This window comes from Pieris napi, chromosome 6, assembly GCF_905475465.1.
Source record: "Pieris napi chromosome 6, ilPieNapi1.2, whole genome shotgun sequence".
NCBI classification, from domain to species: Eukaryota; Metazoa; Arthropoda; class Insecta; order Lepidoptera; family Pieridae; genus Pieris; species Pieris napi.
Window position 1 is genome coordinate 11,674,056 of NC_062239.1, and position 18,167 is coordinate 11,692,222.

The 18,167-nt window shown below is 33.9% G+C and overlaps 3 protein-coding genes across 5 annotated transcripts; all 3 read left to right on the forward strand.

Moving 5' to 3' along the window:
- The first annotated feature begins 584 nt into the window (after nucleotides 1–584).
- Nucleotides 585–7,273, forward strand: LOC125050454. Its single transcript, XM_047650325.1, has 6 exons — nucleotides 585–723; nucleotides 3,203–3,375; nucleotides 4,052–4,250; nucleotides 5,332–5,550; nucleotides 6,244–6,424; nucleotides 7,085–7,273. The coding sequence occupies exons 1-6, from the start codon at nucleotides 663–665 to the stop codon at nucleotides 7,212–7,214; spliced, it is 963 nt and encodes a 320-aa protein (XP_047506281.1). The 5' UTR covers nucleotides 585–662; the 3' UTR covers nucleotides 7,215–7,273.
- A 725-nt stretch (nucleotides 7,274–7,998) lies between these two features.
- On the forward strand, nucleotides 7,999–13,449 carry LOC125050053 (laminin subunit alpha-like). Of its 3 annotated transcripts, XM_047649614.1 has the most exons (4): nucleotides 7,999–8,153; nucleotides 8,215–10,067; nucleotides 10,441–10,586; nucleotides 11,944–12,122. In XM_047649614.1, the coding sequence occupies exons 1-4, from the start codon at nucleotides 8,090–8,092 to the stop codon at nucleotides 12,089–12,091; spliced, it is 2,211 nt and encodes a 736-aa protein (XP_047505570.1). In that variant the 5' UTR covers nucleotides 7,999–8,089; the 3' UTR covers nucleotides 12,092–12,122. The 3 variants fall into 3 exon arrangements, with proteins under 3 accessions (XP_047505570.1, XP_047505573.1, XP_047505572.1); XM_047649617.1 differs by lacking the exons at nucleotides 10,441–10,586; nucleotides 11,944–12,122 and adding an exon at nucleotides 13,201–13,449; XM_047649616.1 differs by having other exon boundaries at nucleotides 8,013–10,067.
- Nucleotides 13,450–14,950: 1,501 nt separating this feature from the next.
- On the forward strand, nucleotides 14,951–18,080 carry LOC125050515. Its single transcript, XM_047650413.1, has 3 exons — nucleotides 14,951–15,891; nucleotides 16,394–16,540; nucleotides 16,822–18,080. Exons 1-3 carry the CDS (start codon nucleotides 15,822–15,824, stop codon nucleotides 18,075–18,077), a joined length of 1,473 nt encoding a protein of 490 aa, XP_047506369.1. The 5' UTR covers nucleotides 14,951–15,821; the 3' UTR covers nucleotides 18,078–18,080.
- Nucleotides 18,081–18,167: the final 87 nt, after the last annotated feature.

Consider the following 18,167-nt stretch of genomic DNA (forward strand, 5'->3'; position numbering starts at 1 on the left):
TAATTTTGAATGAATAAAAAAATAATTCCACGTATGTGTTTTATTTTAATATTCCCGTTTCAATTTCAACTACAGGAGACCGCCGCCCATAGACATACTGCCAGTGCCTTTAAGGAATTGGTACGCTCTTATTGAAGGACTAAGTCGAATTGGTCCGAAAATTCAAAAGGCAAGGCGCGGCAAAAGGTATATGATTCGCACAAAAAACGTGTTACACACGCTTAACCACTAAGAGACCATTGGTCATAATATATTTGAAAGTCTTTTATTTCGTGTACAACAAAAAAATTTGGTCAACAGTTTGTCTTGGGGCATATGCGCTTCTTCTAGCTTTTTACTTATATAGTGGCAACTCTAAGCCAGGCAGCCCCTCCCTGATCATCACTTCATCGCCTGACCTGTCTACCTCTTCCTATTACCATCACGTGGCAGCGTGGGTAGTGATTATTTTAATTTACACACAGATGTATAATTATTGTCAAATTCTTTCAATAATTTAGCAGTAGTTAATATTCAAGTAGAATTTAAAAATAATAATTTCAAATAGGCAATTAATTAGCAATTACAATTCAAATAACCGTAAGTACTACTTAAATTCAATAGCAGTTTAATCAATAATTTCATGAGTTATACGCGATAATTTTTCGTCGCCATACATCGCTATGGTTGTGACTTCAATACTTTTTCTTGTGTATTTTATAAGCAGCACACAGTCACTGCTGTGTAAGTTTCATTTATTCATTTGCCTTTATTTAATAGCCTCTTAAATTGGCTGACCTTGGAGACTGATTGGATTCTAGAATTTAAATTAAATGTTAATATTAACATTTAATTAAGTATAAAAGTTTTTGATTTTTTAGTTTGATATATTATTAGTGTTATCATTGTTTTTTATTACCTTCAACGGTTCATCGGTTTATCGAATTATAGATCGATTTATCATATTATATATAATATATTATAGTAGAGATTGAAGAAGAAATAAAAAGTGATATACTCGCGTAATCAAACTTATCAACTTGTTTTTTGCCAGTGCCACTTGGGTGGGTAACAACAAAAACTATTCACAGTAAGTACCCTCATATGTCAAATGAATACGATGATCTATAATATAATAAATACTAAAACGCATTCTTTTAGAACAGCACTTAAGTAAATGCATACCAACTGCAACATCCAGAGGTCCATGCGTCACTTGCGTCTGCAATATCGATGGCGTCTACATTTGTCGCGGGATAAAATGCTCTCAAAGAAGTATAACTATCTAATACATTATATAACTTATTCAATACTACTAGAGATTTAAGGCTGCTAGGTATAACTTATAGAAAATACTATATAGGCAGAGACTTAATAGCGATATAGGAGCGAAAATGTCTCTTCCATGTCCGAACTACAAAAATCTTGTGAATTTAATAGTCTGACATAAATACTTCGATAAACAATCAAAATATATAAAACCGATAGGTAGTCAATGGTTGGACGTTGACAAACACAGGCTGCAATTTGTTCTAAATATGGGGTTTAGTTTCTCAATTATTTTCTTTTATTTTAGCGGACCTTACAGTGAAGACTCTAGAATGCCAATCGAACATAAGATACATCAAAGACCACACGGTGTGTACGTGTTCTGATAGTGGACGATGGCTTTCTGAAAACTGCCGAAAAGTCTTCCGTACTCTCAGAACAGACTTACCCATAGTTCATGGAAATCTAAGATCTAACATCACTTGTAAATCAAACAGTCTATACCTTATCGATTGTAATGTATGCAAATGCGATAAAACAGGCCTCATTCAAGCAACAAGCTGCACTAATCGACATTGTAAAACTACTAACAAAGCTGACTCGTGCCTCTTTGGAGATTTCCTACGAACACATAACGAAATTTGTCTTTGTAGCGACGTAAATTACTATATCGATAAATTGTGCAAGAAAATAAGCCCCAATCTTATCCAGGAACTCAACACTGCTGACGCAAAAGCAGTTACACATGTAGGATTTAAGTCGGATAAAAAATGCACTGCATACAGAGAATATTATATCGATTGCAATCATTGTATTTGCGAAGAGAATGGACAATTGATTTGCACCAAAAAGGACTGTCGACCAAAGAAAGTTAATTCTAGAAGGAGTAACGACGAACTACCTGCAGTACAAAGCGTGGATGACCATTGTACCCCAGGTCGGAAATACAAACTTAAATGCAACACATGCATTTGTACACCGAATAAAGAATTGTCTTGCACTACGATGGTCTGCTTGGATGATTTTATTATAGACGGATTAGCACTGAGAAGAGGTTTAATATCATCGAACGATGAGATGCAGTCTTCATAAGGTTTCATTCAAATAAAGAACTTTTTGGGCCTTCATTTGTTTTAAGTATGGGAGAGCATAAATTAGGACATTTCAAATCAAGTTTTGATTTTTTTCAGTTTAGTTTTAATTGCGTGACTGTTATATTTATACAATATATAAGGTATTCATAAGATTGTTTAATTTAAAACACTTCCTATGTTCCTATAAGCTTACCACCTTCAAATCTTTTGGTTCTTTTAAATCATTCATTTGCTAAAATGTTGGTGCCTATCATAGAATACGTGAATCATGAGAATGTATCAATTCTTGAAAGTTGTTAATGATTTAGATCGATTTTGAAGTGACATAGCTTCTCCAAGAATATAAGTCCTTATCATCATATATGATATATGTTGCTCATCGTTTAATGGTCCAGATTGTGATGAAAAACTTGGACGTTTTCAGCAACTGCATAGATGCCTTTTGCCGAGTCGTAGAGTCTTATAGAACAGGGGGCAAACGGGCAGGCTCACCTGATGTTAAGTGATATCGCCGCCCATGGACACTCTCAATGCCAGAGCGAGTGCGTTGCCGGCCTTTTAAGAATTGGTACGCTCTTTTCTTGAAGGACCCTAAGTCGAATTGGTTCGGAAATACTTCAGTGGGCAGCTGGTTCCACAACGCGGTGGTGCGCGGCAAAAACGCTCAGTTGAAGAACGGCGGACGTCGAGGTGATACGGGTGGAATTTCATATTCTGCCTCGACGTCCGATGATGAATATCAAGAACAACGCGGGTCTAGAATAGGTTGCAGACCTTTCACATTTTTTTTATATCTATACATTACGGGTAAACAATGATTACATATACAACGAATTAGCGTATATTTTCTATTTCCTTAGCAAACTTGAAGGACTTCTCAAATTACCACCTTCCGGAAATCCATGACGGTCAAAGTTGTATAATTGGTCACTTGTACAAAGCAGGATGCAATACCTGTAGATGCGGCTTTAATAATGTTCTAATGTGTACGAAAATGGCGTGTCTAGAACAGAGATTTATTAAAAGCTTAAAAGTATGTATTACTAATATATTAAAAAAAAGAAAGTCATTGGCGCCTCAGACTGACTCTATTTCATGATAATTTTTCAATCTAATAGGCAAGTAGGTAATCAGCCTCCTGTGCCTGACACACGCCGTCGATTTTTTGGGTCTAAAACATGTCGGTTTCCACACGATGTTTTTCTTCACCGTTTGAGCGAATGTGAAATGCGCACATAGAAAGAGAGTCCATTGGTGCACAGCCGGGGATCGAACCTACGACCTCAGGGATGAGAGTCGCACGCTGAAGCCACTAGGCCAGCGCTGCTCAATAATTATATATTTTTAATATACGTAAAAACACATGACATAATAAAAATATAGCAAAGGTAGCCTAGTAATTGCGCCCCTTTTATTTTTATCTGTGCAATTAATATCTCTCATATCGTGAAGAAAATATCGTGTGGAACTATAACCCAAAACTTGCTTTAGGCTCAGGGTATTCATAAATGAGTCTGAGCACTAAGCCTCATTCACGTACGTCAAAAAATGATTCGATTTTGACATACGAAACCTACAGTTCGCGCTAAAAAAATTGCTGATAAAACGAAAAAAATATCAGGCGCAGAAAATGCTGTATTAATCTTGCAATTTACAGCCCATTTAAAAATAAGAATCATGTTTTTTTCTTTCAAATAAACAATTTACAGAAACGTCACTGGAGATCAACTAATACTAACGATACAATCGAAAGGAGTGGCTTACACGGGAGTCTAAAAAAATTGGTCAAGATTAACCCAGGAAGTTGTAGTACACCGGGCAAGATCGTAAAAAAGTTATGTCAGACGTGTTTCTGCACTTACCTAAAGAGAGAAATATGTACGGATACATGTCGGGATACAATTCGTCGTAAGTGACATTGTGTAATAATCAGTAATAATAATAATAAGCCTTTTTATTTCCTGTTTTACAATAGGTGGTAGTTGTTATTTTAAAGTAACTAAAAATATTGATTTTTTTAGTAGGTTAGCTTAGATTATGTTAGTAATATATATTTATTCGGTAATAATACACACCAATAAAGAAACCCAGCTCTTTACTTTGCGCTAACTTTCTCTCGTTCATCGATATTATTCAAAGGCGTTTCAGGTAATTAATAAGCCGTTAACCATATTGGTATGTACACTTATGATCGTCAATTAAAAGAAAACGATCTATTATTAAGTTGATAAGGGGCCGTCCAGGTATTACGTAGGTAAATTTACTGCAGTTCCCCCCCCCCCCCCTTCTTATCAGCAAAAGTAAGCAAAGCTCTCAAAAATAATAGTACATAAACGTATTAATTTTTTGTAGGAATCCTCGAAAATGCATTTCGTTTTCAAACATAAACAATGTGTGAGTAATATATGTAAAAAAGTAAATAATTACTGTTGACGTAATACATGATCGGCCCCTAAAAACAATAGGTCTCAAACCATTAATAATTAACATAAATTCGAACTTGGCTCACAAAGAAATACAATACTCTCTGATAGGTATAATGAACTGATATATTGTAAGACAAACTTTACTACATACGACTTACATACATAACACACTAGGTGGCGCTAGGTGTAGTACTTTCTTAATATTCTTATTGTAAATCTTTCTCTGTAAATCAAATGGTATTAACCAATTTTTTTCATAACGCTGTTGGTTATCGCAGAAAATGAAGCCTATTTTAGTGCGTAACACCAATCGTATTATGAAAATGGTATCGAAAAATTTTATGACCGCTATTTATATTCGAAGGCAATTGAAAAATATCAAATCTATTTTATCAAAAAAATATTGTTTCTGTTAGCATACGATTTTTTTAGCCTAACATAAAAAAAACAGTATTTTTTTATGAGTCCCGCTCATTTGGTTTACTACATACTAAAGAAAAATAGTTTCTTATTCTAGAATAAGGAAGAGATACAAAACATAATGTTTTTTATTTTATTTTAAGTTAATTCAAAGACGAAACTAAAGAAATTCCCATTTAAGCATCAGGATATAGAAGAGTTTCGAGCTCTTAATAGTCTTTCTGATAAATGTGAGCCGGGAAGGATGTATCGTATTGATTGCAATGGATGTCTGTGCCAGGAATCAAATAATTTAGTTTGCGAAGAAAATCTCTGCTTATCGAAAAAGGGTCTCATCAAAATGGAAGCCAAGAAACTCTCTGGTAAGGATATTTAAATAATATACTATATTCATTATACAAAAGGATCTCTACGCAACAGCTTTGTAAACATGATACTACTCTTATTTATTTATTCACCATATCATACATAATGCTATATCTACAGTACGTATATGTTATAAGCTACCTTGACATGACATAACATTATACATGTCGCAGCCAACTAGCTTAATTAGCCCTTCAATTAACAGCCTAGCCTTTTAATTAGCGGCCTGAAAGATATGCACATACACGTGACACATATTACACATACAATTTTAGATTTTACTAGTCACTTTTGCTCATTTGTAAGCAAAAAAATATGAGTTAAACAGCGGATCACTTAAAAATCGATTACCCAGCCCACTACCAAATATATCCAACTCTGATTAAGTAGTATTTATTCTGTTTTATTCGGGAAGCATTCGAATGAGATGCCTGAACTCTTAGGTTGGTTTTTGCAGACGGGATTTGGAAAATTCCGCTGATCTTAAAAACCTTGGGAATGTATAAGGGATGACAATGTTAATAAGAGGTTACTGTCCTGTATTTGACCATTTAACAATTTGTATAAGAACGACACACCAGCTAGATATCCTTCCTAAAAGAGTGCCTACGAGAAAATCCTGTTTTAATCAATGCACGGTCTCTTACATGAATTATACCTTTGGTATTACGAATCTCACATTTACTCAGGTAAAAAATGTCATCAAAACGAATCGTATGGCTGTGTCCAATGCAATTGCGTGGATCGAATCACTGTTTGCAAAGGAATTCCGCAGTGTGAGGAACGTGAGAAATTGACTGGTCACGCCGTTAAAATGCCCTTGGCTTTGAACCCTGATGAAGAGAAATGTGTGCCGGGGACTATGTATACGTAAGTGGCTCATTTGTTGTATGATTCGACTCTTGATGAACTTCCCAATACGTCTTCTAAATTATTCCAATAATATTCTAAAATTATCTTTCGAACTTGGGGCATGTTATGGCAATGTAATGGTTAAAGAATAAAGTAAGTCTAATAATAATAAGATGTGGATTTTTTATGTATCAGATGACTATCTTAATTTGTGCGAAACGCACATGGCATAATATAATTATTATTTTATTTTATATTTTGTAGTTGCTTGTTTAATTGTTTCTTCTATATTTCTATTATTTCTAATATAATTGATTTGTATTTGTGTAAAATTTGTGATGTAATATTTTCTTGTATATTTTATGCATACACGTTGTTTAAGAACTTATAAATAAATATTATATTCACCAATTGAAATAATTAATAAGGCCACTGATTGCACTCTGTTAATTAAATTTATTATGTATCATTGCTCTTTAATATTTATTACATGTATAATCTAAAGTTAAGGGAATTCATATTTTTTTAATTCTTTTAGCTGTTATTTTGTGGGTTTATGTGTGTTTCGTTAGTAATAAATGTTATGTCTATGACCAAAACCTTACATAACACCCCATTACTTACAAAAATAGTTAAACTAAAAAGCTTTTGTTATTTATATCATTTCATTTTCTCTAGTGTCCAATGCAACCAGTGCTATTGCCAGTTGGATTCTACTCTCAGATGTACCCAAAAGACCTGCCTCAACTACGCCCAGGCGATGAAACTTGAAAAGCAACGTCTACACCTGGAAAAACATGGCCTATAACCTGTACTAGAAAATATATTTTGTATTGACAAATTAATAAATTAAAAAGTTTCATGTCCCTTCTGACAATTTTTTTTACGACAGATGGCTTACCTGATGTTTAGTGATACCGCCCATGGACACTCACACTGTAAGAAAGTCGAATGCGTTGTCGGCCTTTTTAGATCTTTACGCTGTTAAACGACCTTATGTCAATGCAATAAAAAATATTTAAACTTCTATTTGAGAAGAGAGCAATTTTTTCTCAATCCGAACCCGATTCGCATATAGATTTCTCTTCACAATGAACTCTTGCTAGAACATCAATAGGTAATTCGCTCGTATTATAATATGCTCCATAAATATTTTTTAATGGCTTTTATTTGTGCCAACTGGGCACAAGGTACTTCACCAGTGTCGTGAGATGGAGAAGGCACGAAGGAGGTTGATCAGGAAATTATTATTAAAAAAAATTGAAATTTAATTGTTAGTTTTAAGACAGCATAGACAACACAAATATGAGTAATAACATTATTACTACTACTTCCTATTTACACTTTAATTTTATTGCTTTCTATATATTTACATAAAAATCTACAATATGGACTAAACACAAACATTAACTTAAAGGGAAAATTACTTCAAGGGTTACGAGATTTTATATTTCATTCGGAATCAGTTGCGTCATAGACAAAAATCCTAAAAAATATCAATTTCATATAGGAAAAGAATTTTATTACTTGCTTGGTTTAAATCAAAATTGCTAACATACGGAATGAAAAATAGTCATAAAGCATGTAACTCTTTAATGTTATAGTCCTAAACCATGAAATTAATCCAATTCAATTTCATTCTCCACTCAAGGTCGATGTTAGACTCCATAATTCACAACACAAATGCGCATGATTGTGACATTTTTAACTTTATTATCACTTTTGCCATATCAAATTCATAGCTACCGTAAGTAAAATTAAAATAATATAGTGTGTTTTATCCTTTACTGATTTCTTTTATCACTCAGGTACGTGCGCACCCGACACGCAATTCGTATTTAATAATCGATTATGCAGTTGCAATCACTACGGTTTATGGAGTGATGCCAGCTGCAAAACAATTGAACGTCGGATGATTTGTCAGATCGGACAAGTCGTAAAAGAAGGTTGCAAGCAGTGTATTTGCCAGCAAAATAGAGAATTTGTTTGTACAAATATTTGCACTAAAGATGGATTATCAGATTATAGCCCTAAGTGTAAGCCATTTAAATCGTATTACATCAATTGTAACCTGTGTACCTGTCCAGCATCTGGCCTTTCCGTTGAAGCTCACTGTTCTAAAGACTCATCCTGTCCGACCGATACCAACATCGATTTTCAAGCTGCTATGAAGAATTATTGCATTCCCAATGTCATGTATATTTTTCCGTGCATCGAATGTGTCTGCTCCGAAAATGGGTTCTTCGTTCTCGATAAATGTGTTGAAAAATGTCAGACCCCTGCAAAGCAAGTAATAAGAAGATGCATCCCAGGTACGTATTATAGAAAAGATTGCCATATTTGCTTGTGTCCCAAAAACAGCAATTTGGATGAAAATCTTTGTACCAGGACCACATGTAAAAAAAACAAACCAGTTTTTCTACAACTTAGGAATTTAAAAATGCAATGTACACCATTTACTTTTCTAAAACCTAGGTGTCTCTTTTGCGACTGTAACTTTGAAGGAACTGTCGGCGAGAATAGATGCGTGGAAATAGATTGCACAAAAGCATCTAATATTAACTTATATCCTGCTAGCCAATCGTGTAGCCCCGGCGAAGTCGTTCCAAATTGCGTCGAATGCTTTTGCCCCAAAAATGGTATGACTAGTGGTAGCTATTGTACAAGAGTCTGCAACTACCAAAACAAACTACGTTTGCTACAAAAATTTGTCAATGAAAGCTATGTAGATTTATACAATATTGAAAATCTAAAACGAAATGAAGATGATGCATTATGTGAACCCAATTTAATATATATTGAAGATGAAAGGTATTGCTTGTGTCCTGAGAGCGGATATAAAAGTTTAAAATTATGCACAACATCAAAAATTAAATTACAACCCCACAACTCAAGAACACAAGATGCCGTTATCAACAAGATTGAATGTGAACCCGGCACATTCGTCACGGTTGACTGCAATTCCTGTTATTGCAATGTTAATGGTACAATTGATCGAAAATGGTGTACCAACGATGATTGTGAAGCTAAAAGAACAATAGGAGCCGCACATAGATATAGATCACTTCCAATAACAACTGATAATACAGATGGAACATGTACACCGGGTTCCATATCAAAAGTGAAATGTAATTTCTGTATATGCCCAGAAAGTGGAATGTTGAAAGACCGAGCGTGTACCAAAAACAGTTGCTATGAAGAAGGAATTGACCACACCATAGGTATGGATAAATTTACCTGCGAGCCCCTCGCATATTATGAAGTTGATTGCAATATCTGCCTTTGTCCAAAGGATGGAATCAAAAACGTTGCTAAATGCACGAAGAATCATTGTCAAAAGATTGTTATGAGGTCGAATGAATGTACCGCCGGTCATCTATTCACTGTCGATTGTAATGTATGTGTATGCCCGCCAAATGGAGATAAAATAGACAGAGTGTGCACTCAACATAAATGTGGTATACCTCCTTTGAATCTTTCTAAGCTGTCACAAAGTATAGAAAAACCAGAGAATATAAGGTCGCTAGATCATTGTTTTCCCGGTGAAGAATTTACGATTGGATGCAAGATTTGTATGTGTCCTGAAATGGGTTTGAAAATGTATGCCAGTTGTGATACTGTAGGATGTGATGATACTGCGGAAAATACCAACGGGCTATCGGTAAGAGAATGATTTTTGTTATACCTATAAAATTCAAAAATCATTTATTTATATAGGTAACAAAATGTAAACTTATGAACGTCAAAAAATAAACATGAAATGCTTCTAATTTTACAATTACTGCCAGTTCTCAAATCAAGGACGTAGAACGGAAGAGACGAACAATAAATTCTCCGCCACTCTTTTTAATCGCCAAGGGATGGTATAAATACCATCATAAAACCTTTTTGCAAAGAAGTACACGGTGATCTGTCGTCATCATTCTTCATCTTACTAATAAATTTGACTTAAACGATTATACAAAAATGAGTTTTAGTCCAGCCATCATCGTTGAAACAGTAACATCAGATGCCTGAAGTAAAAGATTTTCCAGATCATCGATAGGACAGAAAATACAAACCGAAATGCGGTATCCCATAATCGAGTGAAGAGATTCAATTTAGACCTATGTATGGATTACACAGTACACGTAGGATCTGAAAGACATGAGTGTACGCCTGGATCTATGTATATAGTAAGGTAGTCAATAATGATAAATTATTTTTTCCCAGATGCTTAATCCTAACGGATCTTAAATAAAGAGTTACAAAGATATCTCTTCCGTCTGTCAAAATCATTTCCCATTCCCAGATTATAGTATTTAATCTGTACTCTGTAAATCTCAATAGCGATTCATGAAACCAATAATAATAGAACTTTATAATCGTCAGAATTAAATACAACAAACAATATTTCGGAATTATAAAACCTTGTAAACATAGTACATAATTGAGAGAGTTATCAGTATAATTATCAAAAGTCAAAATCATATAGGTAACGCAATGAACACTTGTGTACTTCAAAAAAAATATATAAAATATGAAATGCTTGTAATTTTACATTTACTGCCAGTTCTCAAATCAAGGGCGTAGAACGGAAGAGAAGAACTGGCAATAAACTCTCCGCCACTCCTTTTAATCGCCAAGTTTTTTGTTTTACACAATGTTTGTAAGGAGCTGCAACCATAACACATGACATCTTAAGCAATAAATAATAATAAAATAAATTAAAAACTAAGATTTGGCCTCTATCAGCAGGAGGCATGGTGAAATATTAGCACGCACTTATATTCTCGTGGGAACAACACGCAAACACAGTCGAAATAACTAACATCATAGGATACACGACTTCAAGTACGACCAGTCACCATTATCACATTTTTTTTAAAATTTAATATGACATTTTCGCCATGCTTACATTTTTTTCGCTAATTAGGTGATTTGACAGATGACATGATCTGTATCCAATTATTGTTTAAACCCAAGGTTGACGGAATTCAGCCATATTATTATTATCATAGCCATATATATTATTTAATCCATACTTCATTAATGGATTCATTGGAATCGTAATTGAGAGTTGCAGAGTATGGACACTGAACATTGTGTACTTGCGCTTCGCCAAGTGGAGTGGCCGATTACGCTTCGTCTTATCGCAGAGCAGAAGTGAGATTGCAAGTAACACGATCAGTGACATTTTTTTTTTACATTTAAGGTACAGAAACAGAAAACAGAAACAACATTTGTAAACCAGCCTTGCGATTCTGTAACTCACTTTTCGAACTCACACAGCGGTTTTCACAGCGGCAGTCGCGCTCAAATCAGTCGTAAAGCAGTCATTTTACGATTTGGCATTCTGATAAACAATAAACTACAAACTATAAGGAGAAACCTTACCAACTTCCTTAAGCTCTTAAATAACTACTCTTTAATATTTTTAAATAGTTAGTGAGGATACAAGTACAAGTATTTTTAAGACCACGTTAGCTACCTGCATCATTGTTTTAAACCAATATTTAAAATATTCCCTGATTTTCATTCAAATGTATGATATACAGATGTCAACAATGTATATGTCCATATATGGGGAACATCAATTTATTTTGTCGGCCACTTCCGAAAACAACCTACTGTGAACAAGCCTTTCCTGGATTCAATTACTTGCCCATGGGCAGAAAATGTCTCAAGACAAGTAAGGAAATTTAATTTATTTTATTTAAGTAAATTAACCACGACTTGATTTGATGAAAATAGTGAAACACATACTTCACGTAGGCCATGAAGCTGTTATTTACCTAGAACCACAAATTATTTATACTGAAAATACCAGTTTAATAATAATAATAAAAGCCAGTTCAATCAAAAAATCATATCTGTAAAATCATTACAAAAGTAGAATACTTAGATTTTTCATGTCGAGTCTATACATTTTTTCTTGTTATCTTAATATCCTAGCTTCCTTCAGTAGCATTAATCAGAACCCCTTCATGGATAAAGGCCTCCTGTAGCTTTTTCCAAATATCTTATCCATGGCTTTCTTTCTCCATTCGCTTCCTACTAACGCTTCTATTTCTTCTATCCACATTTTTTGGGCATTTAAATACCACTTTAAGAGGCAACAAAACAATAGGCGATCTGATTTGTTCAAACATTGACATCCCTGGAAATCGAGCCAAGATTTTTTTCTGTGAAATGACCTTCTGTCGCGCGTAATTTTTTTTATTTCGATTAGTAGAATAACTCCGTCGTTCCACAACAGAGCAATTTTTTAAAGAAGTATTTGCGGCCACTACTTTTGCAAACCAATTCAACTTTGGGTCGTTCAAGAAAAGAGCGTAACAATTCTTAAAATTCCGGCAACGCACTCGCAAGCCCTCTAGTATTCAGAGTCTATGGGCATTATCCCTTAACAGTTGAGCCTACAGCCCGTTTGCTTCCTGATTGATAAAAATAAGTTATATTTATTTTTCTTACTGTAATTCATTGCTTCGATATGTCACGTAGAGCACGAAAATTGCCGAACCTTGCAAAGTTCTTTAAAGAAAAAAATTTAGTTTGATATTATTAAAAAGAGTGGCGGAGTGTTTATTGCCAGTTCTTCTCTTCTGTTCTACGCCCTTGATTTGAGAACTGGCAGTAAATGTAAAATTAGAAGTATTTAATGTATATTTCTTTTTTGACGTTCATAAGTGTACATAGTGTTACCTATATGAATAAATTGACTTTTGACTTTATAGAATTTCTTTAACTTACTTCGCATATGAACTTGATGAATTTTAAGATTAATTACGTAATTTCCGTTAATTTTTCTACAGATAGCACAGAAAGTACGAACCCCAACTCAAACGAGACCATTGTTCTCAAAGTGGAGCATCAGCATACACGATATAAATGCGAAAAACCTGGAAAAATATTAGATGACTGTTTTATATGCACTTGTGAAGACGGGTACGTCATAGAAGAGCATTGCTTTAAAAGTGACGCCGGAAATTGTACGAACTCCAAGCCATTGTTTCTTGCTGATAATAAAGTGGTCCTTAATTAAACGATAGACTATAAATTGAGATTATAAATAGTCGTGTTATTATTAAACCATTAATAATAAAAAAAATTAAACCTTATTTTTATCACAGCGACAATGCAATTTGAAAGAAAAATTAAAGAATTAGGTTAGGTATTAAATTTACGTTTCGTTCTACATAAAACGTTTTTGTAAAATAAGTCATAGTCATCAAGAAGCAGTACTCTAAATAAACAAATAAAAAAAAGGTTAAATACAGTATAAAACTTCTATCTCTTACAAAAAAATAAAATGCATCATCACAATCTCAGATATTTTTGAGACAAAAAAGAAACAGTTGGAACTTATATTTTTGGCTTTGATTAAAGTTCATTGCTTTGTTGATTCGCTTCTACGACAGATTTTTTTTTGTTATGCCTTCTTCAAATTCTACTGCTACAATGTGTAGTATGTTTTTATGAATAGAGATATTTACTTTGATTTGTTATGCATATTCACTAAGTCTGAGATCGGCTACTATCTTTCAAACCCCTAAGTGATATGGAGTGTATTTTATTATTAGAATGTTTTTATTTTTTTATGGTATAACATAAAGAATACATACAACCCCTAATTTTCACCCCTCTACGATCGAAACTCTACGAAAGAAATGTTTCCTAGAAATAATATATATGGCAAAACAAACGTTTCCCGGGTCACCTAGTAACTTTATATAAATGAGCACCTATTTCTAAACGGAATTACAGAAGCACTACTACGCTCGTGTAACGTCATTATTGTTGCATGTGTACGCACATAGCTCCTAGGGCCTAGGCGGAGGAGTTCCCGGTGAAACAATATTATTTGGGGTTAGTTGACAGTGTTAAAAAATACCTCTCAATTTATATTAGCAGTTCATGCCTTCTACTGGACTTAAATAATTGCTGCATCGATATCGCTGCACTCACTACTGAACTTCAGTGAAATCGTATTTAAAAACGAAAAAAAGTATTCATGTATTTAATTTTTTAATAAAAAAATGATGAAATGTTACACAAAATAAGTGGTTTATTTAATCTCGAGACTAATTTAATTGCAAATTTCAACTGGAATCAATCAAGGGCCATTAAAATAATTGAAGCACAAAATTGATTGATTCTTTATGTTAGAGCAAGTCTACATTTTTAATTTATGCAAATGAAACTTTTAGAAAATTTAATATGACTTCCACAGTCATTTTCATTTTAATTATGTTTTTAAACGGAATCGAAAGTAAGCAAAAAAGTACGTAAGGTATTCATATAGTGTTAATTGTTATTCGTATTTCTTTATTATATTAATAATAAAAGACCGTTTGATTTCCAATCATTGCAAAAAATAATATAGTTTTAATATATACATTTTTCTCGTTATCTATGTACCCTATATCCTTCCAGCTTTTTAACTGTCTCTGTTCATAGCTTATTTCCTCCATTCGCTTCCTGCTAACGCTTTTATTTTTTCTATATCTCCTATTTTATATTATTATATTTAAAAAGTATTATTATATTTCATTCTAGATAAATATCAAAAGTTATCCGTGTGCAAACCCAACTCGTATATTTTTCTGGGATGCAACATATGTCGATGTGATGCTGAAGGAAAAATAAACCAACGATTTTGTACAAAAAGAAAATGCCCGTCAGATACACGAAGATCTTACAATGTCGACGGAAGCTGTGAAGCCGGAAACTGGTACTCATCAGAACCTTGCCAAATCTGTTATTGTATCTTCAAAAGCAAATTAATTTGCAACAGCGTAGCAAATAAGGATAAACTCCAACTTGGTAAATTTTCTTTTTCGATATGTGGAAATAAGTATTTGGAGGCAGCATCGGAATTATTTCCGAGCCTGCCTGCCTGGAAGAAGAAAAGTATTATGAAAAGTGTCAATAATATAGAAACAACAACGGCCGTACCTGATTTAAATACTGATGAAATGCTCTTAAATTTATTGGAGAGTAAACGAAAAGTTAATGATGATAACTTGTTTTATATGATAAATGATAAACGTGATTCTAAACATGGTCTGTTAGAAGACGAGCTAATCAAGCACCCAAATAATATAGATTCAATAATATCTCAAAGATATTATAATGATGACTCGTCTCTTGGTCTTGGTGTTTTGAGTCTTAGGCGCGGTAAACTAATGCTTATAGATAAAGAAACCTGTACCCCAGGAGAGTCTTTTGCAAAGAATTGTGAGACTTGCTATTGTCTACAAAACGGTAAAATGTTGTGCGTACAAAGAAATTGTGGTAAAACTAATTGAAATGGCTGTAATATACGGAATAATTAAAATTTGATATCGTTAAATATTTTTTATTGTTTTTATAGAAATGGTAGTTACAAAGTCATATTGAAAATTATTTAAGTTTTATTATACGAAAAGAAAATATGATTTATAGTCTAGTATTAATAGTTTCATTACAGATTGTTGTAATCAATTCCTATCTACATGAAAAGCGTGAGTATTATAATTTCGATCTAAATTTGTTTTTATTTCTTATTTTCTTCTTTCGACTTTCTTAGACTTCTTAGGCTTTTCGATTTTCATATGGATGGTATGGATGGATGAATCTTGCCAGTGATCGGCACACTGATACATTGGTACAAGAAAAACAATATTTAATGTTACAAGCACTTATAGGCAAACATAACATACACGCAGAGATAAAAAACAAGTAACTATACTATACTAGCTACTATATACTACCTAGGTCGTTTATCAGAATGCTCAATCTGGATATCGGTGAGTTTTGGCCTGGAGATGGGATGCTTAGAGTATCTAGAGGATACACGAAATTTAAATATAGTTAAAAAGTTGGGGCAATCAAGCTGATTCCTTAAGATCTTAAATGCAAACGATATATCATTTATTTCCTACGATTCTCCGACGACGAATAAGTTCATACACTGAAAGATTAAACTGCGTTGACCAAATATTTTAATGGTAAGTATTTATACAGCTCTTCACAATACACTATGGAGTGAAAGGTGCAAGAAGCGTGCTGTAGTCCTGAATGACTGTAACTGGTGTCGGTGTAATGAAAGACAGAGGTACCATTGCGAGGCCAGAGTTTGTGAAGAGATTGACATGTTCGGACATTTCAAAGGTAAGTTAAAAAACTACTTCTACGCGTGTCTGCTTTATTATATCCGGTTTGTCGTTAGACTCCAAATATTAGTTAGTGTCTGCATAAAGTACAGTAGTCTCCTAATGGGACAGACATTTCCATTCCGCTGATACGTTTCATCAGTAAGTTTTTTACGCAACACAACTCAGCTTTTACTGGATAAAATAAATGTTATCCTGGATACTGAGCGACACAACGTAATAATAACTGCTTTGAAATTTCCAACATAAGATTAAAATATTACTTCATTGGTTTTACAGATGCTATCCAAGCGATAGACGTGGGCATGGAAGGTCACGGAGTATGGAGGTCCTCGCTGACCTCCTGTTCTCCTGGTATTCACTACCGACGGGGAGCAATGTTGTGCGTCTGTAAAGAGGACGGGAACTGGCCTAATCCCGTCTGCAGAGACATTTTTCGTGTTCTACACTCAGTAGAACATACCTCCTTGGCTCACCCCACATCAAACTATACTTGTTTTCCCACCAAGCTCTATGTTGTAGGGTGCAATGTGTGTTTTTGTCCCTCAAGTGGATATTTAGATCCAAATTTATGTACCCAAAACACTTGTCACAAAGATGACCCCGTATTAAAAGCCAATACTACTAATATAGCTCGAACTGATGATTTAGATGATGATAATCTAGAGATATATGCGTCATGTACACCAAATACAATGTACACTATAGGTTGCATGCCCTGCAAATGTTTGAAGAACAATAGACTTCTTTGTGAAAGCTGTTCTAAAAATAAAAATACACTTTCTGGTCATAAAGACTCTGAAAACGAATGCCGTGCTAAAGGAACTGATGTTGTTTTTGAAAATAATTGTAATCTTTGCTATTGCGATGAGAACGAAAGAAAAATATGCACTGTTCGCAAATGTATTAAAGATCGGCCAACATTAAATTATAAAAATAAAGGTAAGTTTGTGCTAACCACATCACCAGTAGATGATGAAGACTGCACACCAGGGACAAAATTTTATAAAGATTGTAATGTGTGCCAATGCATCAAACTAAGAAAAGGTAAGAAGCTCATACGATGTACTAAGAAATTGTGTTACAACACATCGTCTATAGATATCATAAAATCCGACTGTGTTTTGAACTCCGCTTACGAACTTAAATGTATGGTCTGTCATTGCCGAGAAGAGAATGGTGAGAAGGTACAGATCTGTTATACGAAAGCATCATGTACTGAAAAAAAGCCCTTAAGTGCCTCAAAGCTAAGTGGTTACTGTGAACCCTTTAGAACATACACTGATGATTGTAATCCGTGTCGTTGCCTTAGCGACGGCGAGACTCTCTTATGTGCTACCAACAAATGTGTAAAAAAAGATCCGGTTTCAATGGAAGTTGTACCAATTAAGAGGAATCAAAGAGATATTTGTCCGGAAGGCGAGTCATTTAGACTTAAGTGTAATTTATGTTATTGTTTATCGAGTAGTAACGCTATGTGCACTACTGCTGACTGTTACGAGGATTCTTTCAAAATAAATCCTATTATAAATTAAACTTCAAAAATTGGTATTCATTAAAAAAACATTTTTTGTAGAAGTTTTTTTTAAACTACTAAATACTCCAAAAATTTTCGCATTTTCAAA

Bases quoted from the DNA above. Each gene is read 5' to 3' on its own strand.
- LOC125050515 (XM_047650413.1), top strand. From the start codon at position 15,822: ATGATTTATAGTCTAGTATTAATAGTTTCATTACAGATTGTTGTAATC. The intron at 15,892-16,393 runs GTGAGTATTATA...GTATTTATACAG, and splicing joins TTCCTATCTACATGAAAAGC to CTCTTCACAATACACTATGG. The intron at 16,541-16,821 runs GTAAGTTAAAAA...TTGGTTTTACAG, and splicing joins CATGTTCGGACATTTCAAAG to ATGCTATCCAAGCGATAGAC.
- LOC125050454 (XM_047650325.1), top strand. From the start codon at position 663: ATGGTTGTGACTTCAATACTTTTTCTTGTGTATTTTATAAGCAGCACA. The intron at 3,376-4,051 runs GTATGTATTACT...AACAATTTACAG, and splicing joins GATTTATTAAAAGCTTAAAA to AAACGTCACTGGAGATCAAC. The intron at 6,425-7,084 runs GTAAGTGGCTCA...CATTTTCTCTAG, and splicing joins GTGCCGGGGACTATGTATAC to TGTCCAATGCAACCAGTGCT.
- LOC125050053 (XM_047649614.1), top strand. From the start codon at position 8,090: ATGCGCATGATTGTGACATTTTTAACTTTATTATCACTTTTGCCATAT. The intron at 8,154-8,214 runs GTAAGTAAAATT...TTTATCACTCAG, and splicing joins ATATCAAATTCATAGCTACC to GTACGTGCGCACCCGACACG. The intron at 10,068-10,440 runs GTAAGAGAATGA...AAGATTTTCCAG, and splicing joins AAAATACCAACGGGCTATCG to ATCATCGATAGGACAGAAAA.